This window comes from Geotrypetes seraphini, chromosome 14, assembly GCF_902459505.1.
Source record: "Geotrypetes seraphini chromosome 14, aGeoSer1.1, whole genome shotgun sequence".
Classification (NCBI taxonomy): Eukaryota; Metazoa; Chordata; class Amphibia; order Gymnophiona; family Dermophiidae; genus Geotrypetes; species Geotrypetes seraphini.
In genome coordinates, this window is record NC_047097.1 from 29,812,186 (window position 1) to 29,840,031 (window position 27,846).

The following is a 27,846-nucleotide window of genomic DNA, read 5'->3' on the forward strand; positions in this document are numbered from 1 at the left end:
ACCCAAGGCCCAAAAATAAAGTATGGAAAGAAGAACCCCCAAGTCAAGAACTGTCACCCCCCACTGCCCAACCCCACCCCATCCCACCCCGCACCCACCCACCACACCCCTCCATCCCCCAACCCCCACAATGGGAGCAGCCAAACCTCCCATGTACAAACCCGGAAGTTAACAGTCCCCAACGCCCTTTACACAGCCCAGGGCATACAGCAAACTGATCCCCATAGACAAACAGTCCACCCACCAACAACCATCCCCACCCCACAACAGCCCCCAACTCAACAGGCAAAGTCACTTTTTAAAGGAAGAACAAACCAGTTACAACCACCATCAATCCCCCTCCAGCCACCCGAGCCCGGGTGCCTCCTAGCCCTAAGGCACATCTTTTATCCCCTCCCCCCAAGGGGCAGAGGCACAAGCCATTCACACAGGGAGATAGTACCCACAGCTAGCACATGTCAAGTAAGTCCTGAAGAGGTAGAAGCCACTGCAGGAGGGGAGGGTCCACCACCCGGACTTCCACGGCTTCCTCGAGCACCACGCTCCACACGCTGCCATCCAGAAGGGGCAGAGGGCCTACCAGGGCTGACCCTGTCCCGTTGCTCCGGGCCCAGCACCTCCGGCACCTCAATGCCCGCTTTCAACAGCAGTTCACGTGCTTCTCGTACAGTCACAACCCTGGTATGGACTCCATTGATGGTAATAACCACACCGAAGGGATATGTCCAACGATAACGGAGATTGCTCCGCTGGAGAGCTTTGGTGATCTCCCGGAAGGAGCGCCGCTTCTGCAGGGTGCTAGCAGCCAAATCCTGATAAAATTCCAGGCGATGACCCTCCCAGGTCACTGTACTCAACTCCCGGGCCCTCCGCAAGGCCCGTTCCTTGATCACGAAGCTCTGCAGGCAAACCACCACATCCTTAGGCTGGTCCGAGAGCCGCGGGCCCAAAGCTCGGTGTGCCCGTTCTATCCCCGGGTCAAGGGAGTCATCCTGGAGCAGCCAGCGCAGCAGACGCAGAACCACCTCACGAACATCCCTATATTCCGGAAGCTCTGGGAGTCCCCGCACTCGCAAATTATTCCGACGAGTACGGTTTTCCAAATCCTCAACTTTATCTAGCAGGAGTAGGTAATCAGCGCCAGAATCCTCCATCTTACGCTGTACACCGGTGACAGAAGCCTCACACGCGTCCAGCCGGGTCTCAACCACATCCACACGAGAGCCCACCTCAAGGAGATCCGAGCGCAGTTCCTGCACAGTCTCCCGAACCTGCACTGCTACAGCTGCAATTTCAGATTTCACCTCCTGTATCCAGCGCTGCATGTCAGCCTTAGTCAAAGGGTCAGCCGAGCTCACAGCCGATTCCAGGGCTGCCGGATCCGCCGCATCCCCCACCGCAAGCAGGGCCCCACTGCCACCTTCATCCGGGCCTGAGCCACCACGTGCGCCCCTGCCAAGGGTCTGCTCCAGAGTTCTTTGCCCTAGTTTGTCTCCAGGCTGCCGTTTCCGCGTCACCATTGCCGGATCGCACTCCCTCACAACCGGGACCCGACGGACAAAAAAACACAAAGCGCGATTGCACAGCCGACACGGGGATCTCAGCGCGGGCTAGAACGGAGCTCACCTAGCAAGCGTCCATTCGTGCCGGTGACGTCACTTCCTCTCATCCCTCTTGAAATTTCTGACTTGGAAGGTGGTGTTTCTGATTGCCCTCACCTCCGCTAGGCGGATTGGGGAGTTGCAAGCCTTGGTTGCGGATCCCCCTTTCACCGTCTTCCATCATGACAAGGTGGTTCTCCGCACCCATCCTAAGTTTGTCCCTAAGGTTGTTTCTGATTTCCACCTCAATCAGTCCATTGTCCTTCCTGTGTTCTTTCCCAAGCCCCACTCCCATCCTGGCGAGGCGGCGCTTCACACGCTTGACTGTAAGAGGGCGTTGGCGTATTACCTTCAACGCACCAGGTCTCATCGGAAGGTCCCTCAATTGTTTTTGTCCTTCGATCCCAATCGATTAGGGCATCCAGTTTCCAAGCGCACTCTGTCTAACTGGTTGGCCGCTTGCATTTCCTTTTGCTATGCTCAGGCTGGCCTTCCTCCCCCGGGTCGAGTCACGGGGCACAAGGTCCGAGCGATGGCAGCTTCGATAGCTTTCCTCCGATCCACTCCGATGGAGGACATATGTAAGGCTGCCACTTGGTCTTCGGTTCATACATTCACCTCTCATTACTGTCTGGACACTTTATCCAGGAGTGACGGCCGGTTTGGCCAGTCAGTTTTGCAAAATCTGTTTTCCTAAATTGCCATCCTCCCACCTGCCCTTTTTTGGTTGGCTTGGAGGTCACCCACATGTGAGAATATCATGCCTGCTTGTCCTGGGATAAAGCACAGTTACTTACCGTAACAGGTGTTATCCAGGGACAGCAGGCATATATTCTCACAACCCGCCCGCCTCCCCGGGGATGGCTTCCTTGCTAGTTATGGAACTGAGGACCACGAGGTGGGATGCGCCCTCTAGTGGGCGAGAAGGCATGCACATGCGTGGTGCAGTGTGCAAACTTGAAACTTCAATCAAGTTTGCTTGAAAAGCTGTCCGCGCTGGGGCTCCGTAGATGACGTCACCCACATGTGAGAATATATGCCTGCTGTCCCTGGATAACACCTGTTACGGTAAGTAACTGTGCTTTTCCCCCACTGCCCTAAACCTTCCTGCCTGCCTGCTTCAGGTGGGGGGGGAGGGGGCGGTGTACAGCGGCAGGAGGGAGTGGGCAACAAACACAAGGTAGATTAGCTAAAAAGGTAGATTAGCTAAACACAACGTAGATTAGCTAAAAACTATTTTAAACATTTACCCTTGAATCTATATGTGGTGCTTTGAGGTGCAACTTAATTGATTAACGAGCCAATCAGCACTGATAATTGGCACTAATCATTTTAGGTGTATTTTATAAAGAGGTGTGGTAAATCATGGTGCATAGCACTGAAAAGGGAGTGGTGGGCATTCTGAAAATTTATACTCGCTGTTACAGAATATGCCATAAGTCAGGCATGAGGATTTACACTAGATTTTAGTTGGTGTAAATTGTTGTGCCTAACTTTAGGTGTGGTTTATAGAATAATGCTAAGCTGGGGAGTGGGGGTGGGGGTGTTTTGCTCCAATGTTTTGGGTACCATATGTGGGATTTCCCCCTTAGTGGCTGTAGTAAAGTTGCATTAAGTTGGGATGAACAGTACAAGTCATGAATGTATTTTTAACAGCCAGACCGAGTTGGCAGTGAACTGAAGGCCATGATCCAAGTGCCTCCTGGGTATCACCTTGTTGGAGCGGATGTGGATTCTCAGGAGCTCTGGATAGCAGCAATACTTGGGGAAGCTCATTTTGCTGGCATACATGGTAAGAGGCAACCAGCCTACATTTGAATGGTTCAAACATGGCTATAGAATCATTCCTTAGAGAACTCGGAGATTAGTGACCCTTTGACTCATCTTTCCCAGAGGAACTATTAGATTTAGAGGCTCATTTTCAATGCATTGAACACACAGGCATGGATTCTGTAAACTGCATCCCGATTGTAGGCAGCTGTAGGTGTCCTACAGCTGTCTAACCAGCCATTTGGAACACAGGTTTAAAAAAAAAAAAAATGCTCCCCAGGCAGGCCACCTATATTGAAGGCGTCTGGGAGCCTAGGGAGGCCCGCAAAACCGCCTAAACTTGCCTAAGGCTAGGCGAACCTGGGCAGCCGTACGTGTCTCCCTAGGCCAGTGGGAGACACGTATAATGTAGGCCAGCAAAATGATGGCCTACATTGTAGGTAGACGCGGCCACCACACTTATCAGAACAAGGGATCTCCCTGCCGTGATAAGTATAGTGGCTGCGGCCGCCAGTTCCACCCAAACCCCCCCGCTGAACGATCGTGGCAGGAGGGAGCCCAACCCCTCCTGCCCGAAGACTGCCCCCCCTGAACGATCGTGGCAGGAGGGAGCCTAACCCCTCCTGCCGGACCCCCCAAACGAACTCCCCCACACCTCCCCAATGATCACCAGCAGAAGGGTGCCCAATCCCTCCTGCCAGACCCCCCCCAACCCTCCTCCATGGATTCCCCCCAATGGAAACCTCCTCCTCGGAACACCCACCACCCCAGGCTCACCTTTAAAGGTGGCCAGACGGGTTTTCTCACCGTCCGGCTGGCAGGCCCGCCTCTGTCCAAATGAGGCGGGCCCGCCCCTCTCTGGTCCCTCCCACATGAGCCTAAGGCCTGATTGGCCCAAGTGCCTAAGGCGGACGTGCCCTTTTCCTCTTCTTTTTAAAGGTCCTTGCACTTATTGAGCTGAAAGCCAGTAAGAATATTAATCACTTCTTACATAGGGAGATTGATGTTTTCAAGGGTTGTGGAGTTGTAAATAGTGGGGTACCCCAGGGTTTTGTGCTGGGACCGCTGCTTTTTAACATTTATTAATGATCTAGAGATAGGAATAACTAGTGAGATAATTAAATTTGCTGATGATGCAAAATTGTTAAATCGCAAGAGGACTTTGTGAAACTGGGTGTCAAAATGGCAGATGACATTTAATGTGAGCAAGTGCAAAGTGATGCATGTGGGAAAGAGGAACCTGAATAGCTATGTGATGCTGGATTCTGTGTTACAAGTCACTGCCCAGGAAAAGGATCTAGGTGTCATTGTTGAGGATACGTTGAAACCCTCAGCTCAATGTTTGGCGGCTGCTAAGAAAGCAAATAGAGTTAGGAATTATCAGGAAAGGAATGGAAAACAAAGATGAAAATGTTAAAATGCCCTTTTCTTTAGCACTCTCCAGACCAGTAGAGGTTAACTTTACGAATGGGTATATATCTAATCATGACCAGCAGGTGGAGACTGAAAACAAAACTTTGGGACAGTATATACTATCCTCCCTTCTCTATTTCCCAGTCTTCTTTCAGTCTCCAGCAGGTGTTGAGTGATCTGTACCCATCTCTCTTGGTAGGGCTGTTGGAATTTGTTTAGGGGTTTATTGTCCCTGTTTTTGGCCGGACGGAGCTTGGTCGGGCCCTGTTTGGGGGTCCGTCCGACCTCGGGGGTGTCAAACCCGGCGGGTCACGAGCGGGGTCCCTCCCCCCACTTCCTCCACCTCCCCACATTTTTTTAGAGGAGCCTCAGCAGTAAGCCTTGCCCCCTAAGTCAAGCAAGGCATATTGCTTCGAGAGCCTGTGGAGTCTGTTCTGTAAAAAAAAAAAAAAAAAAAAAATCCTGAGGTAGTGCTGGTCTGAAGGGTTGTTTCCCTTTAAGAAAACTGTATTTTACTGTATTTTTTCATGTAACCAGCACTTTTTTATAGCTAGGTCGCGTATGGAGCAATTGTGCCCTTCTCCGGGGGAGTAGGACACAATTTTAGTCCAGCCGCGAGGCACTCGCGGCCGGCCTGAACTCGGCGGTTTGGGTCGGTGAGGTGGTGGAGCTCCGTCGGCAGCGGCTGCAGGCGCCCAGAGCTCCCCGCCGATGGTGCCTCGCGAGTCGGCTTGGAGCAGTGGGGAAGCCCGGTCTTCCACAACCGCCCACGGAGGGATTCCCCGAAGGATTCCCTCTCAGCTGATTTTTTGACAGCTGATGCCGACTTGCCTGTCTTAGCGGCTGAGACTGTTCAGTCTTCTCAGCCGCTACAGGCCATGGAGGGAGCATTTTTGGCAGGAACTTCGCCATTTTCTTTGTCTGGCCCCTCCATTTTGTCTGCAACCTCAGGTGACCTTCCCCCTGTATGGCGAACACAGGGGCAGGTTTCAGCATGGACCCCTGCTGGGGCAGGGAGTCCCTGGGGACCCCCAGGGGTTTTTTGCCCCCAATTTATTTTCTTTCTTTGTGCGGACTTTTGGGGGTCCCACGTGCGCCTGGGGGGTTTCGGGGGGGGTTTCCCTCCGCGCCCCCTATGGCTTTGCCTCCCTCTTTTCGTTTGGCGTCCCCTCTTCCTCCTCCCTCATCCAAGCGCCCGCGGGGGGGCTTGGATTGCGAATTGGTGGGCGGAGGAGCGTGTTGGCCTGGTTGAGGACCTGGCTGCTTTGGCGGGCTTCCAGGATCCTCTAGAGGGGACGCCTGTTGGCAGCGGGGCGGCAGGTTTCCCGTCTTCCAGAGCAGATGCGTCCGTGGTGCGCTTTTTTATTCAGAGGGATGAGCTTTTAGACCTGTGTAGCAGGTCTCCTTGGTGCTGCATTTTTGCAGTGGCGCCGCCGGAGACCCCGCGTATGGGGGCCCCTCTGCTTCAGGGGGTCTGTCCTGGTTCCCGCTCTTTTCCTGTGCGTCGAGATTTGCGGGATTTTGTGTTGGCGCAGTGGCCTATGGGCGCAGTTTCGTTTGGTGTGCGCCTTGGCTCTTGGGTATCCCGTCCCGGAGGGAGGTAGGGCTACCTTAATTTCGCCAATGGGGAACGCGGTGGTCTCGGCACTTCCTAAGCGGCATACCGTGCCTGTTATGGACGGTTCTGCTCTTAGGGTCTCGGAGGCGCGTGCGTTAGAGACTCTTCTTAAGTATGATTTTGATGTCTCTGCCTTTGGGGTCCAGGCGGCTGTTTGTGGGGAGCTAGTCGCTCGCGCCGTGTTTCGGTGGGCTGAGCGTGTCCTGGATCGGGAGTCTGATGACTGGTCTCTAGTGGATCAGGAGGTAGCGAAGATTGCGATGGCTGCCTCGTTCCTCTCAGATGCTCTTTATGACTTGGTGCGGATTTCGGCTAAGTCTATGGCATGGCCGCGCGGCGTATTTTGTGGCTGCGCGCTTGGGCGGCGGATTCTGCGTCCAAAGCTAAGTTTACTAAAGTTCCCTTTAGGGGGTCTTTTTGTTTGGAGAGGAATTAGATGAGTTGATTCAGACTCTGACGGACTCGAAGGTGCCCCGTCTGCCTGAGGACCGTGCCCGCCCTGCGTCTAGGTGTGGGGCTGCCCGGGGGCGTTTGCGGGAATTTCGCAAGTATCGCCCGGGGCGTGGGGCTGCTTCTTTCCCGGCTCAGGGTTTTTCCCGGGGTCGGTTCTTCCAGCGCATGCAGCCCTTTCGGGGGGCCCGTCGGGGGGCAGGGAATCCCTCCGCCGGTTCCCCCGCTTCCCGTCCTGCGCAATGACTCCTTGCCGGCGCCCCCTTTGGTTCCGGTGGGGGCCTGGCTGCGCAAATTTTTCCCCAAATGGGCCGAGATCGCGTCCGATCAGTGGGTCCTTGAGGTGGTGCGGGACGGTTACGCTCTGGAGTTTACCCGCTCTCTGCCGGACCTTTTCCTCGCTTCTCCATGTCAGACTCCATGGAAGACGCAGGCTTTTCGTCAGACCCTTCAGCGTTTGCTAGATCTCGAGGCAGTGGTGCCGGTGTCCCCTACGGAGTGGGGCACCGGCAGGTACTCCATTTACTTTGTGGTGGCCATAAAGGAGGGGACCTTTCGGCCCATCCTGGATTTGAAAGGGGTCAACAGAGCTCTCAAGATTCCGTCTTTCCGCATGGAAACGCTGCGGTCGGTCATTCTGGCGGTTCAGCCGGGGGAGTTTCTTACGTCTCTCGATCTGACGGAGGCCTACTTGCAGGTTCCAATTCGGGCCTCTCATCAGCACTTCCTTCGCTTTGCGATCTTGGGGCGGCACTTTCAGTTCTGTGCGCTTCCCTTTGGTCTGGCCACGGCTCCTCGGACGTTCACCACGGTAATGGTGGTCGTCGCGGCAGCCTTGCGGTCGGTGGGCATCCTGGTTCACCCCTACCTGGACGACTGGTTGATTCGGGCAAAGTCGTTGCAGGAGAGCTCCCGGGTTACGGCTCGGGTGGTGGAGTTTCTCCGGTCGCTGGGCTGGGTGGTCAACCTTTCCAAGAGTCGGTTGGTCCCGGCTCAGCGTCTGGAGTGCCTTGGGGTTATGTTCGACATCTCCTTGGGGAAGGTCTTCCTTCCAGAGGCCCGGGTGAGCAAATTGCAATCTCAGATTCGCCTGCTTTTGGCGTCCCGGGGTCCTCGGGCGCGAGATTTCCTCCAAGTCCTGGGGTCAATGGCGGCGTCCCTGGACGTGGTGAGGTGGGCGCGGGCCCACATGCGTCCTCTTCAGTATGCTCTGCTCCGGAGGTGGTCTCCCCGGAGGCAAGATTTGGATGTTCCGGTTCCCCTGCGAGGCTTGGCGCGCTGCAGTCTGCGCTGGTGGCTCCGGACCCCTCACCTGGTTCAGGGGGTGGGTCTGGATCTCCCGCAGTGGACGGTGCTCCTTACGGATGCGAGTCTCCTCGGTTGGGGGGCTCAGTTTATGGGCCACTCAGCTCGGGGCACCTGGTCCGCGGAGGAGGCCTCCTGGTCGATCAACGGGTTGGAGACCAGAGCGGTCAGGCTGGCGCTGTTAGCTTTCCACTCCCTTTTGCTGGGCAAGTCGGTCAGAGTCCTGTCGGACAATGCCACGGCGGTGGCTTATGTCAATCGTCAGGGGGGCACCAAGAGCACTCCTGTGGCGCAGGAGGCGGCTCGGCTCATGGTTTGGGCGGAGTCCCATCTTCTGGACCTCTCGGCTTCTCATATAGCCGGGGTAGAAAATGTTCAGGCAGACTTCCTCAGTCGTCACTTCCTGGATCCAGGAGAGTGGTTTCTCGGCGCCGGAGCGTTTCGGTTGATAGTGCAAGATTGGGGGCAGCCCCTGATGGACCTGATGGCCACGAGTGGCAACGCCAAAGTGCCCCGCTTCTTCAGTCGTCGCAGGGAAGGGCTGGCCGAGGGTCTGGATGCTCTGGTCCAGCCGTGGCCAACGGAGGGGCTGTTGTATGTGTTCCCTCCTTGGCCGCTGGTGGGCAGAGTGCTTCTTCGCATTGCTCACCATCCGGGTTTGGTGGTGCTGGTGGCTCCGGATTGGCCTCGACGTCCGTGGTATGCGGATCTGGTGAGGCACCTGGTGGCGGTTCCTCTTCCTCTGCCTCTCTCGGACGACCTTCTGATGCAGGGTCCCATTCCCTTGTTCGACCCGTCTCTCTTCTGTCTTACGGCGTGGCTCTTGAAAGGGGTCGCCTTAGCAAGAAGGGATATTCAGACAAGGTGATCGCTACACTGTTGGGGTCCCGGAGGTTTTCTACCTCTCGGGCTTATGTGCGGGTTTGGCGTCTCTTTGAGGAATGGTGTCGGGCGCGGGGAGTGACCTCTTTTCGCGCTTCTCTGCCTAACATTCTAGAGTTCTTGCAGGATGGCCTGGATAGAGGCCTGGCTTGGTCTTCTCTCCGGGTTCATCTTGCGGCTCTGTCGACCTTTCGAGGGTTGGTGTCAGGTCAGCGTTTATCGGCTCTTCCTGATGTGATTCGGTTTCTGCGGGCGGCCAAGTTGCTTAGGCCTCCCCTACGGCCCTCGGTTCCCTCTTGGGATCTTAATCTGGTTCTCTCTGTTTTGGTGCGCCCGCCTTTCGAGCCCTTGGACGACTGTTCTTTGAAGGACCTTACTTTGAAGGCGGTCTTTTTGGTGGCCATTACTTCTGCTAGGCGTATTTCTGAGCTGCAGGCTTTCTCTTGTAGGGCTCCCTTCTTGGAGTTGTCTAGGGAGCGGGTCGTCTTGCGGCCTGTTCCTTCCTTTCTGCCGAAGGTTGTTTCTCCTTTTCATGTCAATCAATCGGTGGTTCTCCCGGTCTTGGGTGGTCGGGAGGGCTCTTCTGAGCAACGGCAGCTGCGCAAGTTGGATGTCGGTCGGGTCCTTCGCTCTGATGTGCAGCGGACCCAGGAATTCCGGAAGTCCGATCATCTCTTTGTCCTCCTGGCTGGTCCTCGTCGGGGAGCTGGCGCTTCTAAGGCTACTATTGCGCGCTGGATCAAGGAGACGATTGCTTCCGCTTATCTTCTGATACAGCAGCCTGTTCCGGAGTTTCTCAAGGCTCATTCCACTCGGGGTCAGGCGGCTTCTTGGGCTGAGTCGTCGCTCGTGCCTCCGGTGGATATTTGTAAGGCTGCGGTTTGGTCCTCCTTGTATTCTTTTGTTAGACATTATCGGGTAGATGTTCAGGCGCGTCGGGACGCGGTGTTCGGTGAGCGTGTTCTGGTATCGGCCCTTCGGGGGTCCCGCCCGTGAGAGGGACTGCTTTGGTACGTCCCATTCGTAAAGTTAACCTCTACTGGTCTGGAGAGTGCTAAAGAAGGAGAAATTAGGTTCTTACCTGCTAATTTACTTTCTTTTAGCTTCTCCAGACCAGTAGAGGTCCCCACCCTGTCTGTTGTTGTTGTTGTTGTTGGGGCTGTTTTCGCGGGCAGTTTTTGTTTTTTGCTGCGGGTTCTAGTATTTTTCTAGGGCCGGGGAGAATTAAAGAACAGCGGCTGTGGCTCGGCTGGCTTAGCTGGCGAGCTGTGGGGACATTTTCCTTCGGGTATTTCTCCTCTGCATTTTCCAACAGCATTTGGGTATGTTATTTGTTACTCCTGTTCGGAGTATTGTTTTCTTCCTGTTTTCCAGTTCTTGGTTCTGCTTGGCTATTCGGCAGACTGAGGGAAATAGAGAAGGGAGGATAGTATATACTGTCCCAAAGTTTTGTTTTCAGTCTCCACCTGCTGGTCATGATTAGATATATACCCATTTGTAAAGTTAACCTCTACTGGTCTGGAGAAGCTAAAAGAAAGTAAATTAGCAGGTAAGAACCTAATTTCTCCTTCTTTAGCACTCTCCAGACCAGTAGAGGTTAACTTTACGATTGGGTATATATCTAATCATGACCAGCAGGTGGAGACTGAAAACAAAACTTTGGGACAGTATATCCTAGCCCCTCCTCTCTATTTCCCTCAGTCTTCTTTCAGTCTCCAGCAGGTGTTGAGTGATCTGTACCCATCTCCCTTGGTAGGGCTGTTGGAATTTGTTTAGGGGTTTATTGTCCCTGTTTTTAGCCGGACGGAGCTTGGACGGACTCTGTTTGGGGGTTCGTCCGACCTCGGGGGTGTCAAACCCGGCGGGTCACGAGCGGGGTCCCTCCCCCCACTTCCTCCACCTCCCCATATTTTTTTAGAGGAGCCTCAGCAGTAAGCCTTGCCCCCTAAATCAAGCAAGGCATATTGCTTCGAGAGCCTGTGGAGTCTGTTCTGTAAAAAAAAAAAAAAAAAAAAAAAAATCCTGAGGTAGTGCTGGTCTGGAGGGTTGTATCCCTTTAAGAAAACTGTATTTTACTGTATTTTTTCAACTAACCGGCACTTTTTTACAGCTAGGTCGCGTATGGAGCAATGAGCACTTCTAAAGGGAAAAAGTGCTCATTGTGCTCCAGACGCGAGGCACTCGCGGCCGGCCTGTGCAAGCGGTGTTCAGGCCGGTGCGGTGGAGGAGCTCCGTCGGCAGCGGCTGCAGGCGCCCAGAGCTCCCCGCCGATGGTGCCTCGCGAGTCGGCAGGGAACGGTGGAGAAGCCCGGTCTTCTCCGTCCGCCCACGGAGGGATTCCCCGAGCCGCCGACGGTCGGGTTTTAGAGGATTCCCTCTCAGCTGATATTTTGACAGCTGATGCCGGCTTGCCTGTTTTAGCGGCTGAGACTATTCAGGTCTCTCAGCCGCTGCAGGCTGTGGAGGGAGCTGTTTTGGCGGGAAAGACGCCATCTTCTCTGTCTGGCCCCTCCATTTTGTCTTCCACCTCAGGTGACCTTCCCCCTGTTTTGGCTAAGCAGGGGCAGGTTTCTGCTGGGTCCCCTGCTGTGGCAGGGAGTCCCTTGGGACCCTCGGGGGGTTTTTCCCCTGATTTTTTCTTTTCATTATGCAAAGCCTATTTTCAGGCGGCTGGGGGTCCCGGTTGCGCCCAGGGGGTCTCGGGGGGTGGGGTTTCCTCCGCGCTCCCTGCGGCTTTGCCTCTCTCGTCTGACGTGACGTCCCCTCCGCCGCCTCTCTTGTCCAAGCGTCCGCGGGTGTCGTGGGACGAGGATTTGTGGTCGGAGGAACGTGTCGGTCTGGAGGAGGACCTGGACCCTTCTGAGGAATTCCAGGACCCTCTGGAGGGGACGGAAGCTGGCGGCGGGTTGTCGGGTTTCCCGTTCTCCAGTGACGAGGCGTCCGTGGTGCGCCTTTTTCAGAGAGATGAGCTGCCTGACCTTATTCAACAGGTTTCTTCGGCTTTGCGTTTTGAGGACGCGCCGCCGGAGACTCCGCGTGTGGGGGACCCTCTGTTACGAGGGATCCGTTCCGTTTCCCGCTCTTTTCCTATGCATCAGGATATTCGGGATATTATTCTTGAGCAGTGGAAAACGCCGGAGACGCCGTTTCGGCTGGCGCGCAGCATGGCTCGCCTGTATCCCATTCCTGAAGGGGATCGGGCTACGTTAGCTTCGCCAGTCGTGGATGCGGTGGTCTCGGCTATTTCCAAGCGGCATACCGTGCCTGTTGAGGGCGGTTCTGCCTTGCGGGACTCTGAGGAGCGCAAATTGGAGACCATCCTTAAGCAAAATTTTCAAGTCTCTGCCTTTGGGGTCCAGGCGGCTATTTGTGGGGGACTGGTCGCTCGCGCCGTGTTTCGGTGGGCGGAGCGGGTCTTGGATCGAGAGTCTGACGACTGGTCTCTGGTGGATCAGGAGGTAGCGAAGATTGAGATGGCTGCCTCATTCCTCTCGGATGCTCTGTATGACTTGGTGCGGATCTCGGCTAAGTCCATGGCTTTTGGCGTGGCCGCAAGGCGTGTGTTGTGGCTGCGCGCTTGGGCGGCGGATGCTGCGTCCAAAGCTAAGCTTACTAAATTTCCCTTTCGGGGGTCGTTTTTATTTGGAGAGGACTTGGATAAGTTGATTCAGACTCTGTCGGACTCGAAAGTTCCCCGTTTGCCGGAGGACCGTGCCCGCCCGGCGTCTCGGGGTGGTGCGGCCCGGGGGCGTTTGCGGGAATTTCGCAAGTATCGCCCTGGGCGTGGGGCTGCTTCTTTCCAGTCTCCGGGGTTTTCCCGGGGTCGGTTCTTCCAGCGCATGCAGCCCTTTCGGGGGGCCCGTCGGGGGGCAGGGAATCCCTCCGCCGGTTCCCCCGCTTCCCGTCCTGCACAATGACGCCTTGCCGGCGCCCCCCTTGGTTCCGGTGGGGGCCCGGCTGCGCGACTTTTTTCCCAAATGGGCCGAGATCACGTCCGATCAGTGGGTCCTGGAGGTGGTGCGGGACGGTTATGCCCTGGAGTTCGCCCGCTCTCTGCCGGATTTTTTCCTCGCTTCTCCATGTCAGACTCCTGGGAAGACGCTGGCGTTTCGCCAGACCCTTCAGCGCTTGCTAGATCTCAGGGCAGTAGTTCCGGTGCCCCCCCCGGAGTGGGGCACGGGCAGGTACTCCATTTACTTTGTGGTGCCCAAGAAGGAGGGGACTTTTCGGCCCATCCTCGATTTGAAAGGGGTCAACAGGGCTCTCAAGGTTCCCTCTTTCCGTATGGAAACGCTGCGGTCGGTCATTCTGGCGGTTCAGCCGGGGGAGTTTCTCACTTCTCTCGATCTGACGGAGGCCTACTTGCATGTTCCTATTCGGGCCTCTCATCAGCGTTTCCTGCGCTTTGCGATCTTGGGTCGGCACTATCAGTTCTGTGCGCTTCCCTTTGGGCTGGCCACGGCTCCCCGGACGTTCACCAAGGTGATGGTGGTCGTCGCGGCAGCCTTGCGGTCGGAGGGCATCCTGGTACACCCCTACCTGGACGACTGGTTAATTCGGGCCAAGTCGTTGCAGGAAAGCTCCCGGGTTACGGCTCGGGTGGTGGAGTTTCTCCGGTCGCTGGGCTGGGTGGTCAACCTTTCCAAGAGTCGGTTGGTTCCGGCTCAGCGTCTGGAGTACCTCGGGGTGCTGTTCGACACCTCCTTGGGGAAGGTCTTCCTCCCAGAGGCCCGGGTGAGCAAATTGCAGTCTCAGATTCGCCTGCTTTTGGCGTCCCGGTGTCCTCGGGCGCGAGATTTCCTCCAGGTCCTGGGGTCGATGGCAGCGTCCCTGGACGTGGTGAGGTGGGCGCGGGCCCACATGCGTCCTCTCCAGTATGCTCTGCTCCGGAGGTGGTCTCCCCAGAGGCACGGGATGGATGTTCCGGTTCCCCTGCGAGGCTTGGCGCGCTGCAGTCTGCGTTGGTGGCTCCGGACCCCTCACCTAGTTCAGGGGGTGGGTCTGGATCTTCCGCAGTGGACGGTGCTCCTTACGGATGCGAGTCTCCTGGGTTGGGGGGCCCAGTGCCTGGGTCACTCAGCTCAGGGAACCTGGTCCACGGAGGAGGCCTCCTGGTCGATCAACGTGTTGGAGACCAGGGCGGTCCGGCTGGCGCTGTTGGCTTTCCACTCCCTTTTGTTGGGCAAGTCGGTCAGAGTCCTGTCGGACAATGCCACGGCGGTGGCTTATGTCAATCGTCAGGGGGGCACCAAGAGCACTCTGGTGGCGCAGGAGGCGGCTCGGCTCATGGTTTGGGCGGAGTCGCATCTTCTGGACCTCTCGGCCTCTCACATTGCCGGGGTAGAAAACGTTCAGGCGGACTTCCTCAGTCGTCACTTCTTGGATCCGGGAGAGTGGTGTCTCGGCGCCGAGGCGTTTCAGTTGCTAGTGCGTGCTTGGGGGCAGCCCCTGATGGATCTGATGGCTACAAGTGGCAACGCCAAAGTACCCCGCTTCTTCAGTCGTCGCAGGGACGGTCTGGCCGAGGGTCTGGATGCTCTGGTCCAACCGTGGCCAACGGAGGGGCTGTTGTATGTGTTCCCTCCTTGGCCATTAGTGGGCAGAGTACTGCTTCGCGTTGTTCGCCATCCGGGGCTGGTGGTTTTGGTGGCTCCGGATTGGCCTCGTCGTCCGTGGTATGCGGATCTGGTGAGGCATCTGGTGGCGGATCCTCTTCCTCTGCCTCTCGGGTGCGATCTTCTGACGCAGGGTCCCATTCCCATGTTCGACCCGTCTCCCTTTTGTCTTACGGCTTGGCTCTTGAAAGGGGCCGCCTGAGTAAGAAGGGATATTCCGACAAGGTGATCTCTACACTTTTGGGGTCCCGGAGGCTTTCTACCTCTCGGGCTTATGTACGGGTTTGGCGTCTTTTTGAGGAATGGTGCCGAGCGCGGGGAGTGGTCTCCTTTCGCGCTTCTCTGCCTAACATTCTAGAGTTTTTGCAGGATGGCCTGGATAGGGGCCTGGCCTGGTCTTCTCTTCGGGTTCATCTGGCGGCCCTGTCGGCTTTTCGGGGGCTGGTGACAGGTCAGCGTTTGTCAGCCATTCCTGATGTGATTCGCTTTCTTAGGGCGGCCAAGTTGCTCAGGCCTCCCATAAGGCCCTCGATTCCCTCTTGGGATCTCAATCTGGTTCTCTCTGTTCTAGTGCGCCCTCCTTTCGAGCCGTTGGATGGCTGTTCGTTGAAGGACCTTACGCTGAAGTCGGTCTTTTTGGTGGCCATTACTTCCGCTAGACGGGTGTCGGAGCTACAGGCTTTCTCTTGTAGGGCTCCCTTCCTGGAGTTTTCGAAGGAGCGGGTTGTTTTGCGGCCTGTTCCTTCCTTTCTGCCGAAGGTAGTTTCTCCTTTTCATGTCAATCAATCGGTGGTCCTCCCGGTCTTGGGTAGTCGGGAGGGTTCTTCTGAGCAACGACAGCTGCGCAAGTTGGATGTCGGTCGGGTCCTCCATGCTTATGTGCAGCGGACCCGGGAGTTTCGGAGCTCCGATCATCTCTTTGTGCTTCTGGCGGGTCCTCGTCGGGGGGCTGGCGCTTCTAAGGCTACTATTGCGCGCTGGATCAAGGAGATGATTGCTTCCGCTTATCTTCTGAGTCAGAAGCCGGTTCCGGAGTTTCTCAAGGCTCATTCCACTAGGGGTCAGGCGGCTTCTTGGGCTGAGTCGTCGCTCGTGCCTCCGGTGGATATTTGTAAGGCTGCGGTTTGGTCCTCCTTGCATTCATTTGTTCGGCATTATCGGGTAGATGTTCAGGCGCGTCGGGACGCGGTGTTCGGTGAGCGTGTTCTGGTATCGGCCCTTCGGGGGTCCCGCCCGTGAGAGGGACTGCTTTGGTACGTCCCAATCGTAAAGTTAACCTCTACTGGTCTGGAGAGTGCTAAAGAAGGAGAAATTAGGTTCTTACCTGCTAATTTACTTTCTTTTAGCTTCTCCAGACCAGTAGAGGTCCCCACCCTGTCTGTTGTTGTTGTTGTTGGGGCTGTTGCGCGGGCAGTTTTTGGTTTTTGCTGCGGGTTCTAGTATTTTTCTAGGGCCGGGGAGAATTGAAGAACAGCGGCTGTGGCTCGGCTGGCTTAGCTGGCGAGCTGTGGGGACCTTCTTCCTTCGGGAATTTCTCCTCTGCATTTTCCAACAGCATTTTTGGGTATGTTATTTGTTACTCCTTTCGGAGTATTGTTTTTTCTCTCTGTTGTTTTCCAGTTCTTGGTTCTGCTTGGCTATTCGGCAGACTGAGGGAAATAGAGAGGAGGGGCTAGGATATACTGTCCCAAAGTTTTGTTTTCAGTCTCCACCTGCTGGTCATGATTAGATATATACCCAATCGTAAAGTTAACCTCTACTGGTCTGGAGAAGCTAAAAGAAAGTAAATTAGCAGGTAAGAACCTAATTTCTCCATATCGCTCTAAGGTATGGCTGCACCTCAAATACTGTGTGCAGTTCTGGTCACCATATCTCAGAAAAGATATAGCGGAATTAGAAAAGAAGGGTGACAAAAATTATAAGGGATGAAATGACTTCCCTATAAGAAAAGGCTAAAGCAGCTAAGGCTCTTCAGCTTGTAGGAGAGACAGCTCTGGAGGTCTATAAAAAATGAGTGGTGTGGAAAGGGTAGATGTGAATTACTTGTTCACTCTTTCCAAAAATATTAGGACTAGGGACATGCCATGAAGCTACTAAGTAATAGATTTAAAATAAACCGGAGAAAATATTTCTTCACACAACGTACAATTAAACTCTGGAATTCGTTGCCGGAGAATGTGGTGAAATCAGTTAGCTTAGCGGTGTTTTAAAAGGTTTGGCTATTTTCCTAAAAGAGAAGTCCTTAGGCTTTTATTGAGATGGTTTGGGAAAATCCACTGCTTATTCCTAGGATAAGCAGCATAAAATCTGTTGTACTACTTGGGACCTGGGTTGGCCACTGTTGGAAACAGGATACTGGGCTTAATGGACCTTTGGTCTGTCCCAGTAGGGCAATTCTTATGTTCTTATGTACTTTTTTTTACAGAAAGGGTGGTAGATATTTAGATAAATCTCCCGGAAAAGGTGGTGGAGACAAAGACTGTGTCAGAGTTCAAGAAAGTGTGATACAGTTCTACGGGATCTCTTAGGGAGAGAAGATAGTGGATGGATAGACTGGATGGCCATGTTCTCTTAATCTGCCTTCATGTTTCTATGCTTTTCCTAAATTCATCTTCTCTTCTGTATCGCTTGGTAGACTGGTATAGTCCTTACGAATGGGTAATATGCCTCACTGCTACCAGCAGGTGGAGATTGAGATCAAACTTGTATATTAGTATAGGATCTCCTCTTGCTACTCCAGTTTTCCTCAGTCTCCGGTAGCAGGTGGTAAGGCTTTTCAGCTCCCCTCTTAGCACTGTTGGAACTTTGTTTGTGGACTCCTGGTTCATCTTTTTGTGCCGGATAGAGCTTGGGCGGTTTCTGTTTGGGGATCCGTCCAACCTCGGGGGTGTTAAACCCACCGGGTCTCATGCTGGGTCCCTCCCCCACCTTCCTCCATCTACCCATATTTTTGTAGAGGGCCTTAGCAGGCGGTCTAGCCCCTTGGTTGGTCAGCCCTCCAGCTTTGAGAGCCATGGAGTCTGTTTTCCCTTTTGTTCATACACGTCCAGGGTGGGGTGGGGTGGGAATATTTTGTAAACAAAGCCCTGCCAGCTGAACATCTCTTTCTTTAGTTCAGCAGCCAGAACTTTAACTTATAAGGAAGGAATAAGCTAAATATTGCAGTACTGAGGCTTGTTTGGATGCTGCTGGGACGGGGCGGTGAAAGGGACGGCGGGGATGACGGTGGTCCAGGGACTGGGCAGTGACGGGGACCGAATTTTTCCCCGTGTCAAGCTCTAGTTCTTACCTGCTAATTTTCTTTCTGTTAGCTTGTAGACTGGTATAGTCCCCCACCCTGTCCGTCTTTGTGCGGTATTTGTGGGTTTTTGCTCACGTGCAGATTTTGAATTTTTCTGTGAGTTCTAGTATTTTTCTAGGGCCAGGGAGAATTAAGGACAGCGGCGATGGCTCAGCTAGCTTAGCTGGTGAGCTGTGGGGATGTTTTACTTCCAGGATCAAGTTCTATCTATGTTCCAACAGTTGTTTAAAGATGTTTGTTTTTTTCGTACACTCCTGTTTGGAGTGTCATTTACTGTTTTTCAGTTAAGGCATTTCAGTTAAGGCAAACTAGAGTAGCAAGAGGGGATCCTATACTGATAAACAAGTTTGATTGCAGTCTCCTGCTGGTAGCAGTGAGGCATATTACCCATTCGTAAGGACTATACTAGTCTACAAACTAACAGAAATAAAATTAGTAGGTAAGAACCTAATTTCTCCTTAATAATGGCTTGTTGACTTTTCTTTTAAGAAATTATTGAAACCTTTTTTAAACCCTGCTAAGCTAACTACTTGATCACAATGTTCTCTGGCAATGAATTCCAGAGTGTAACTACACATTGAGTGAAGAAATATTTTCTCCAGTTTGTCATGTACCTCCTTTCCTCAAGAGAAATTGGAGCGATAGCAGAGAGGCATGAGCACATTTCATCCCTAGCAATTTGTCCTGAAGGAAGTTTAGAATCCTTGGTAATAAAGCTGCTGGAGGTTTGCAAAGTTGATGTTTAGAAAGACATGTGCAAGCAGTTATGGAACTAGTGAGAGCTGTAGGAATGGATGTTACTGTTTCCATATCCTGGTGTTCCATTGCTATACTGGGTGTTAGGTAAGCCTAGGGACCAATTAAGGTGCATGAACATTCACATTCTGCTACCATTATTTTAGGGTTTGACATAGTGCACACAAACTAAACAAACAATTCAGGAAGCTTGTTTATGGGATTCAGACTACATACATTTCCCAATATGTGCATAGAGTAGTGTGTGGAGTGTGGACTGCAGTTACTGCTAATGCTGCTATTAATTTTAGCCTATTTCCTCCCCTCTGACCAGGCTGCACTGCTTTCGGCTGGATGACTCTTCAGGGTAGAAAGAGCAATGCTACGGATCTGCACAGCAGAACCGCCGCAACTGTAGGCATCAGCCGAGAACACGCTAAAGTGTTCAACTATGGGCGCATCTACGGAGCAGGCCAGCCTTTTGCAGAGCGGCTCCTAATGCAGTTCAACCATCGTCTTACACAGCAGCAAGCTGAGGAGAAGGCAAGGCAGATGTACGCTGTCACCAAGGGGATCCGGCGGTAGGTAGCAGCTGGACATACATTCACTGAGGTTGTTCATAAGGGCTTCTAATCAACAAATGATTGAGATGTCTTGGTGCTTTTAGATATATACTGTCAGAGGAAGGCGAGTGGTTGGCGGAGGAGCTGGGGTTACCTTTGGACAGAGCAGAAGATGGCACAGTTTCCTTACAAGATGTGCGAACCATACAGAGGGAGGCTGCCAAAAGGTAAGAGCTTCTAGCTTTATTTTGCTTTTGTCTCATCTATCAGCCAGTACAGATCCATTTATAGCACTCTTTATTTTTTGCTTTTTGCTCTTAATTTTCTGAGCAGCAGCTAGGTTTTTTTGTGCTATAACACTGTAAGAGCTCACCAAGGAACTGCTTACGAGTCTTTCTTTTTGGCCCAGTTTTCTCCTGCTCCTTTAGGCCTCCAGATTAGATAGAACCGGAACTGGGATTTTCTCCCAACTTAGTCATTAGCATTAGAATCCACAACTCTCCTCCTTCTGGAGTGCAAATAACAGAAACCATAAGTCCAGACTTCTTTCTCCCCTTTCCCAAAGGCTGCAACACACTAGCCCAAGGAGCCTAAGACCTTACCTAGTAATCAAACCCAGCTTCTTCTCATGACCCAGTAACTCGTCTGTATATTTAATTAATAATCTTTTAACCCACACCTTGAACAATATGTGCTTAAATGAATATCAGTCTTACTGAAGAAGCATGTCTGTGGCATTTGGCATGTCCTATGTTTCCTAACGATTTAAGTAGATTAATTAGGATTTCTGACTTTGAAGCGGCTGGTTGAAATTACTTTGGAGCTCTCATTTCAAGCTGCTAAATTGAATGTATGGCTTAGAAAAATTATGTTAGAGGTCTCTTCCTATCTTGATTTTAGAAAATTGTTAAAGACTCAACTCTTTGCTAGGCTGGTATCTTAATGCATTCTGCTTAATTTTTTCAATCAAGTTCCTTATATTCAACTTGATGTATTTTATCTGTTCTATGTACTACTTCTTTTCCTGCCATGCCGGTATTTTCTGCATTATATTGTAAATGCTTTCTGTCTTTATCTGTTTTTAAGTCCATTATTCTAATTTGTATTTTATCTGTATCATGTATTAGCTCATCCTGTTGTGAACCGCCTAGAACTTTTTTTGGCGGTATATAAGAATAAAATTATTATTATATCAAGTAATTAAAGCCATTAGGGAAAGGTAGTAAATAAGAATGATAGTTTTCTACATACTTAGAAATAACTGGCCAGTAATTATTGCCGTGATTTTTCTTCAATGTGTTCATATTATTAAAGCCCACCCAATGGAATTTATACCACCAATTCCATCCCAAGTAGTCCCTGCTCCAGGGAAAGTGGCCACAGAAAGCTCTTTTTCAGGGTTCCTTTCCTTATGAATGCATTATACAGTTATGATAACCCTTGTGAGAAGTCTAGAATTTGTAATAATCTTTTTTCAGAAACTTTGTTAACATTATTTTCCAATGTGCTAAATAATGTAAACTGCAACCATGAGAGATACTTTCTGTGGTCTTCAAGCTGCTTTGCTTTTGAGTTTCTTATGTACAGACATGAGTGGAACTAGCTGTCTATACTATGGCTGAAGCCAGACTGCCTCTCTCTCTCTGCTGCAGATCTAGAAAGGGGAAGTGGAACGCAGTGAAGCAGCGAGTTTGGGCAGGAGGAACAGAGTCGGAAATGTTCAACAAACTGGAAAGTATCGCTATGTCTCCTTCACCAAAGACCCCTGTTCTCGAGTGCTGCATCAGCAGAGCATTAGAGCCAGCAGTTGTGAAAAACGAGGTAGAAAATAACTTCCAGTACACTTTTGGGTAGTTGGTTCTACATCTACAGCAAAGCATCATATTGTAAAGCCCCTGAGCCAGTCGGGTTTTTGGGATAACCCTAATGAATATGCAGGAGAGAGATTTGCATATAATGGAGGTGACAGGCATGCAAATCTGTTCCATGCATATTCATTAGGGCTATCCCAAAAACCCAACTGGCCTGGTGGTCCTCCAGGACAGGGTTGGGAACCACTGTTGTAAACTCTACATTTCTGTGGGAACTTATTATTCACCATCATGAACACATTTTCCAGAGCAGGACTAGGGAAACATGTACAGAAGCACTGTGCTTGGTCATATCTGCTTTTACTTATAAATACTGTACACATTGGTTCTCAATCCTGTCCTGGAGGACCCCCCCACCAGTCAGGTTTTCAAGATATCCCTAATGAAATGCGATATTAGTAGTGACTCATTTTTGGCTTCTATTTATTCATAGTTACAAGCAATTTCAATAGCTTGTTTTGTCGCAAAGTACAAAAGAGACAAGCCACACAAATAAACCAGCTTTAAAACCTTAGTGATTGCTTATACTATAGAAGAGTTAACAGCAATGTTGTTTATTTTATACAGGCTGGGTCTAGCAAGGGGTGACTCTAGAGCAGGGGTGTCAAACTCCATCACATAAGGGGCCGAAATCTAAAAAATAGGGTAAGTCGTGGGCCAAATTTTTTATTAAGATACACTAACTGATTTAGTGCATGCTAAATGCACACCTTAATAAAAGGACCCCTTAGTCTTAGTAGAAGTATAGGGTTACCACCTCTCCAACCCCATGCCGGCTCTGTGATGTAAACAAAATAAATAAAAAAAACTTTTCCTCTCTTTTTTAGGACCTAGTTCACGCCTGCTGTCTATCACTAGCTCTGGCAGGATACACATTTCAAATCTGACATATTGTAATCACAAAACACAAAGTGAAACCATAATCGTAAATTGGTCTTCTGAAGTCATTTTACATCAGAAACTTTTAACAGTTCATTTCCACCATTTTTCCACTTGTTTACTAACCCTGTCAAAACAAAGATGTGTATTTTATGCAACGCTCATCGTTCATCTATAAGACTGTAGATTCATAGGCCATATTCAGATTTGCAATACAAGTAACTCAGTGTCACAGTCCTTGATGAACAAAAAGTTCCTGTCTGCTCTCTATAAATAATATATAATCTGACCATGGGGTCCAAAAGTATCATTCACACAATATAAATCAATAACCCCCCACTTCTATGGAAGTTGCGTCAGAGAAGGCAGGATGCCAGAGAAGGGAAGCTTTGGGGCTGGTGACTTAAAAAAAAAAAAAAAGGTTTAAAGAAAACAGTGCACAACCATCTCCAGGCACAGCCATCAGGTATAGCGCAGCTCCACCACTGTTAAAAGGAGCTGCGTCAAAATCGGAGCCCTACTGCCACCGCCGCACATTCCCCCTGCCGCGGTCCCACCCCTTCTCTGACGTATGGGACCACAGCAGAGGGAATGTGCTGCATTGACGGCAGGGCTCCTTTTAACATTGGTGGAGCTGTGCTGCACCTGATAGACGGAGGGAAGGAACAATGAGCCACATCTCAGTGATGTAGAAATTTTCTGGCAGGCCAAGTTTTACTACCCTGCGGGCCAGAGTTTGACATGTTTGCTCTAGAGTCTAGAGCAACAGTAGCCTCCAGTAGAAGTCCTAGTTTTGACTGCAGAATCCTGCCACAAGGCCTAGGTGCTGCTTGATCCCTTTTTCTGACTGTGGTCTGAGAAGGTCATTTCACAGGAGTACTAAAATCTTGCTGTAACAAAAGGAAGTAGGAGGCAAAGTCTCTTTCTGGCTAACCCTCCACTTCCTTTTGGTTTCTTTGATCCAGTTCATAACAAGCAGAGTGAACTGGGTTGTGCAGAGCTCAGCTGTGGACTATCTGCATTTGCTGCTGGTCTCAATGAAGTGGCTTTTTGAAGAGTTTGACATAGATGGCAGATTCTGTATCAGTATCCATGATGAAGTGCGGTATCTGGTGAGAAGTGACGATCGGTACCGGGCAGCATTAGCTTTGCAGCTAACAAACCTCTTTACAAGGTAAGCGACACTTGATAAAACTTTGTGGAAGTACCAACTGCCTGCAGCTCTTTTTTGCAAAACTAAAGCTACCAAAATAAATCCAGGCAGTTTTGCAAGAGGTTTAATCCTGTTTTGGGTCCACTGTAGTCTTAAATATAGTGAACTTACTCCTTTTTAAAAAAAATCTCGCAGCATAAGAATAGCCTTACTGGATCAGACCAATGGTCCATCCAGCCCAATATCCTGTCTTCCCAGAGGCCAGTCCAAGTACCTAGCAAAAACCCAAATTGTAGCAGCATTCCATGGCTTCTCCCATGCATGGTAGGGATGTGAAATTTAATGGGTGCACAAAATCCATTTTAACAAACCCCTGCCCTTTAATTGATCAATGAGATTTTGCACCCCTTTCCTACACCATGTGTCCATTAGTAACTACTGACAGCAACATTTGTCAGCAATGGTTAATGGCTGAGGCATTGCCCCATGGTCAGTGTATGTGTATGCCTGAGTCGACCACTGACCCATGGCTACATATACAGTGAGGAATCCTTCCTGTGATGTTTCAAAGCAGAGTGGTTTGCCATAGCCTTCTCTTGCGCAGTATATGGCTTCACTATGTCGCTGCTGCACCTGGTATTCTGCAGTGGTCCCCCATCCAGATAGTGGTCAGGCCTGACCCTGCTTAGCTTCTGGTAGCAAGAGCAGGCCTAGCCAGGGCAGTCAGGCCTTAGCCCCATGGTCAGTACACTCACCTAAATCTACATTGCCCCAGGTGCTTCTATAGAATATGGAAACTGCTTTGATTGTAACCACAGAAATACAGTATATCAAATTCTATCCCTTTTCCCTAAATTGTAAAGCTACAATAATACACAAATTGTACATAATATTGGATATTAAAATGAAATTTACAGCTTAAGGGATTTGTCTAGCTAGCTATTAAGTTAGGGCAATTTCCAAGGGATTTGCTCAGATAACTAACTGCCTTCATGCTCTAGAAAATGTCAATAACTTGCTTTAGATTTCAAGACCCTTCTCTGCCCCCCCTCAACTTCCCACAGCCTTGCGGGTGTGGGAACCACTAGTTAAGAATCTCTGCCCTGTAGGTATACAGGTTCTTAATCTGTAAAAATGCAAAGAACAATGAGGGGATTTATTATAATCGCATAAAATAGTGAACTATGTCTATATTTCAGGTGTATGTTTGCCTATAAACTGGGGATAGAAGACCTGCCTCAGTCAGTGGCTTTTTTCAGTTCTGTGGACATTGATCAGTGCCTGAGGAAAGAAGTAACAATGGATTGCAAAACACCATCAAATCCAACGGGTATGGAAAGACGATATGGAATCCCACACGGTAAGTAGAAGACAAGACTAATTTTCTTAAAGAATATGACCTAATTATCCATTAGAAAATATTTAAGAAACACCTTCCAGTGCAAAAGGAACATGAGTCTTGGGGCAAGTCTTAGGTCTCACCAGTCATCGGCAGACACCTCAGCTCAGAGATCATGTCACAGATCTAGACAGAGGTTCAGGGACTCCAGAAGAGCTCAAACGCCAAGTTCCCACTCAGCAGCCACTTTTAAGTAGAGAATGATGAGGGGACATAATTTGTTCCCGCAGATAACCACAGGAAACCATTCCCTGTCATGCTTTAGTGTCTGTCTCAACCCTCAGTCCTTCTACAACAGTATTCTTCAATCCAAGGCTTAAGGGCCAGTGGCTGTCCCCATTCATACTCCGATTCTGTGTCGCCTGATAGACCGGTATAGTTCTTTACGGATGGGTTATATCTCATTGTGATCCGCAGGTAGAGACTGAGACTAAAACTTGGTTGTAGTATATTAGCTGAGGCTCCCCCTACCAACCCAGTCTTTTCTCAGTCTCCAGCAGAGGAGTAAGACTATTTTGGCTCTCCCTATTAGGGCTGTTGGAATTTGTTTTAAGACTCCTGGTTCCCCTTTTAGTGCCGGACAGAGCTTGGACAGGTCCTGCTTATGGATCCGTCAGACCTTGAGGGAGTCAAACCTGGCGGGTCTCGTGCTGGGTTCCTCCCTCCCCTTCCCCACATTTTTGTGGTGCTGCCTGGCTACTGATACTGGTTAGGTCTCCAGCTTTGAGAGCCATGGAGTCTGTTCTGAAAAAAAACAAAAAAACCCCACCACCAAATCCTGAGGCTGTGCTGATCCAAAGGGCTCTTTCCCTTTAAATTTACTATCTTTTTCTGCTAAGCGGCACTTTTTTCTCTAGCTAGGTCAAGTCTGGAGCAGTGAGCACTTCTGGAAGGGGAAAAATGCTCATTGTAATCCAGCCACAAGGCAGGCCGCTGCTAAGGGGAATCCTCGTTGGCATCGGGTGCTGGCAGCTGTGTTCCCCCACCGCCCAGATTCAGGCAGAAAGGATTCCCTTGCCATTAAGTGGCTAGGGACTCCCTTTACACCTGATGCCGGCTTGCCTGCTTTAGCGGCTGGGACAGTTTGAGCCTCTTAGCCGCTGCAGGTCGATGGAGCTTCTTTTTTTTTTAGGTGGATCAGCTCCATTTTTGTTTAGCCTCAGGTGACCTCACTCCTGTTTGGTGACACAGGCGGTGGGTTGTTTGCTGGGTCCCCTGCTATGGCAGGGAGTCCCATTTCCCCTCTTTTACATGTTTGGCTTTATTGCTGTGGCTGGAGGTCCTGCTTCTGCCTTTGGGGGAGACAGGGGCGGTGCAGTTCTGTTCCCTTATGCTCCTCTCGCATCTCTTGGGATGCTGCTGCATTGGAAGGAGCAGTCTTTTGTTTCTCAGGAACTGGACCCTTTGGGGAGCGCTCCAAGTTCCTCTAGGGGATATGGTTTTTGCACTAGCAGCGGCTGCGCTCCGTCTGCTGGCGCCAACGCATCCGTAGGGTGCGGTTTTCAACAGGACAAGCTCCATGAGATGCTTTTGCCGGTCTCTTCTTGTGTTCCGGTCCGAGGACACAGTGTCTGAGCCCCCACGTGTGATGGACCCCTTGCTTCAAGGGATCCGCCCTTTCCCTATGCTTCAGGATAGTTGGGATATTATGCTCGCTCAGTGGCAGGTGCTTTATGCGTGCTATAGCCCGCCTGTATCCCATCACAGAGAGGCCTCGGGACACCTTGAAGTCGCCTGTGGTGGACGCAGTGGCCTCAGACATCGCAAAGCAGCATACTGTGCCTATAGAGAACGTCTCTGCCTTGAGGAACCTTGAGGAACGTAAGTTGGAGTCCCTCCTTAAGCGGAGTTTTGATGTTACTGCCCTGGTGGTCCAGGTGGCGATGTGTGGTGGGCTGGTTGCTCGGGCGTGTTTTTGCTGGGCTGAACATGTCCTTGACCGTGAGTTAATTGGTACTTCGTAGAGCAGGAAGTTGCCCAATTTGAGATGGGTGCTTCTTATCTCTTTTTGGAGTGGCCGCGAGCTGTACATTGTGGCTTTGAGCAGATGCGGTGTCCAAAGTTGAGCTGACAAAATTCCCCTTTCAGGAGTCTTTCTTTGGAGTGGATTTGGACATGTTGGTTCAGATCTTAACAGATTCCAAAGTGCCTCATTTGCCTGAGGATCAGGCTAGACCAATGGCACGGGGTAGCACTGCTCAAGGGCACATGAGTGATTTATGCTGTCTCCGCCCTAGTCAAGGGGGCCACTTCTTTTCAGTCAAACGTACTGGCTCTGTGGCATTAAACAGCCTTAGCATGCGGGAAAGACTTTTGTAAGGGCATGCTAAGGTCACCTTTTGCCACAGCTTTCTAAAAGGACCCTCTTAGTGTCTGATGTGCCAGGGGGTTGATGTAGTAATTACTTCTATAATGGCATTCCTAGCAGCAAAAGAATAATACCCAGGAATCTCCCCTCCAGGCCTTTGCATGAGTAAACAATCTGAGAAGTGGGTATATATTTGGGAGAAAAAGAACAGTTACTTACCGTAACAGTTGTTATCCAGGGACACAAGGCAGATATTCTCAACAGTGGGTGATGTCACCGACGGAGCCCCATAGCGGACAGCCTCGAAAGCAGACTTGCTTGAAGATCTTTGTAAGAGCTTACGAGTGCTGCACTGCGCATGCGCGAGTACCTTCCCGCCTGAGTTAGGGCACGCATCTCCTGTGAGGAACCTCAGTTCAGATACCTAGCTAAGAAGCCAACCAGGAGAGGAGGGTAGGTTGTGAGAATATCTGCCTGCTGTCCCTGGATAACAACTGTTATGGTAAGTACTGTGCTTTATCCCAGGACAAGCAGGCAGCATATTCTCAACAGTGAGTGAACTCCAAACTAAGCATAATGGGATGGAGGGAGAGCTGGCAAGTTAAAAAAAAAAAGATTTTGCAAAACAGATTGGCCAAAATGGCCATCCCTTCTGGAGAAAGTATCCAGACAGTAATGAGAGGTGAATGTATGAACCGAGGACCAAGTGGCAGCCTTGCAGATTTCCTCAATAGGAGTTGATCTGAGGAAAGGTATAGACACCGCCATAGCTCTAACTCTGTGGCCCGTGACTTGACCCTGCAGAGGGAGACCAGCCTGAGCATAGCAGAAAGAGATGCAAGCAGCCATCCAGTTGGAGATGGTTCGCTTCGAGACAGGATGGCCCAACTTATTTGGATCAAAGGAGATGAAAAGTTGTGGGGCTTTTCTGTGAGGTTGAGTGCGTTGCAAGTAGAAAGCCAAGGCACGCTTGCAGTCCAAAG

General features: G+C 51.1%; 1 protein-coding gene across 5 annotated transcripts in view; it reads left to right on the forward strand.

Moving 5' to 3' along the window:
• POLG (DNA polymerase gamma, catalytic subunit) overlaps positions 1-27,846 on the forward strand; it is a 110,871-nt gene that overhangs the window by 76,368 nt on the left and 6,657 nt on the right. For all 5 annotated transcript variants that reach the window (XM_033921062.1, XM_033921061.1, XM_033921066.1 and 2 more), the window contains 6 exons: positions 3,258-3,393; positions 19,025-19,271; positions 19,358-19,480; positions 20,906-21,074; positions 22,969-23,177; positions 24,356-24,516. In XM_033921062.1, coding sequence (XP_033776953.1) covers positions 3,258-3,393; positions 19,025-19,271; positions 19,358-19,480; positions 20,906-21,074; positions 22,969-23,177; positions 24,356-24,516 — 1,045 coding nt within the window. The remainder of the gene's footprint in view (positions 1-3,257; positions 3,394-19,024; positions 19,272-19,357; positions 19,481-20,905; positions 21,075-22,968; positions 23,178-24,355; positions 24,517-27,846) is intronic.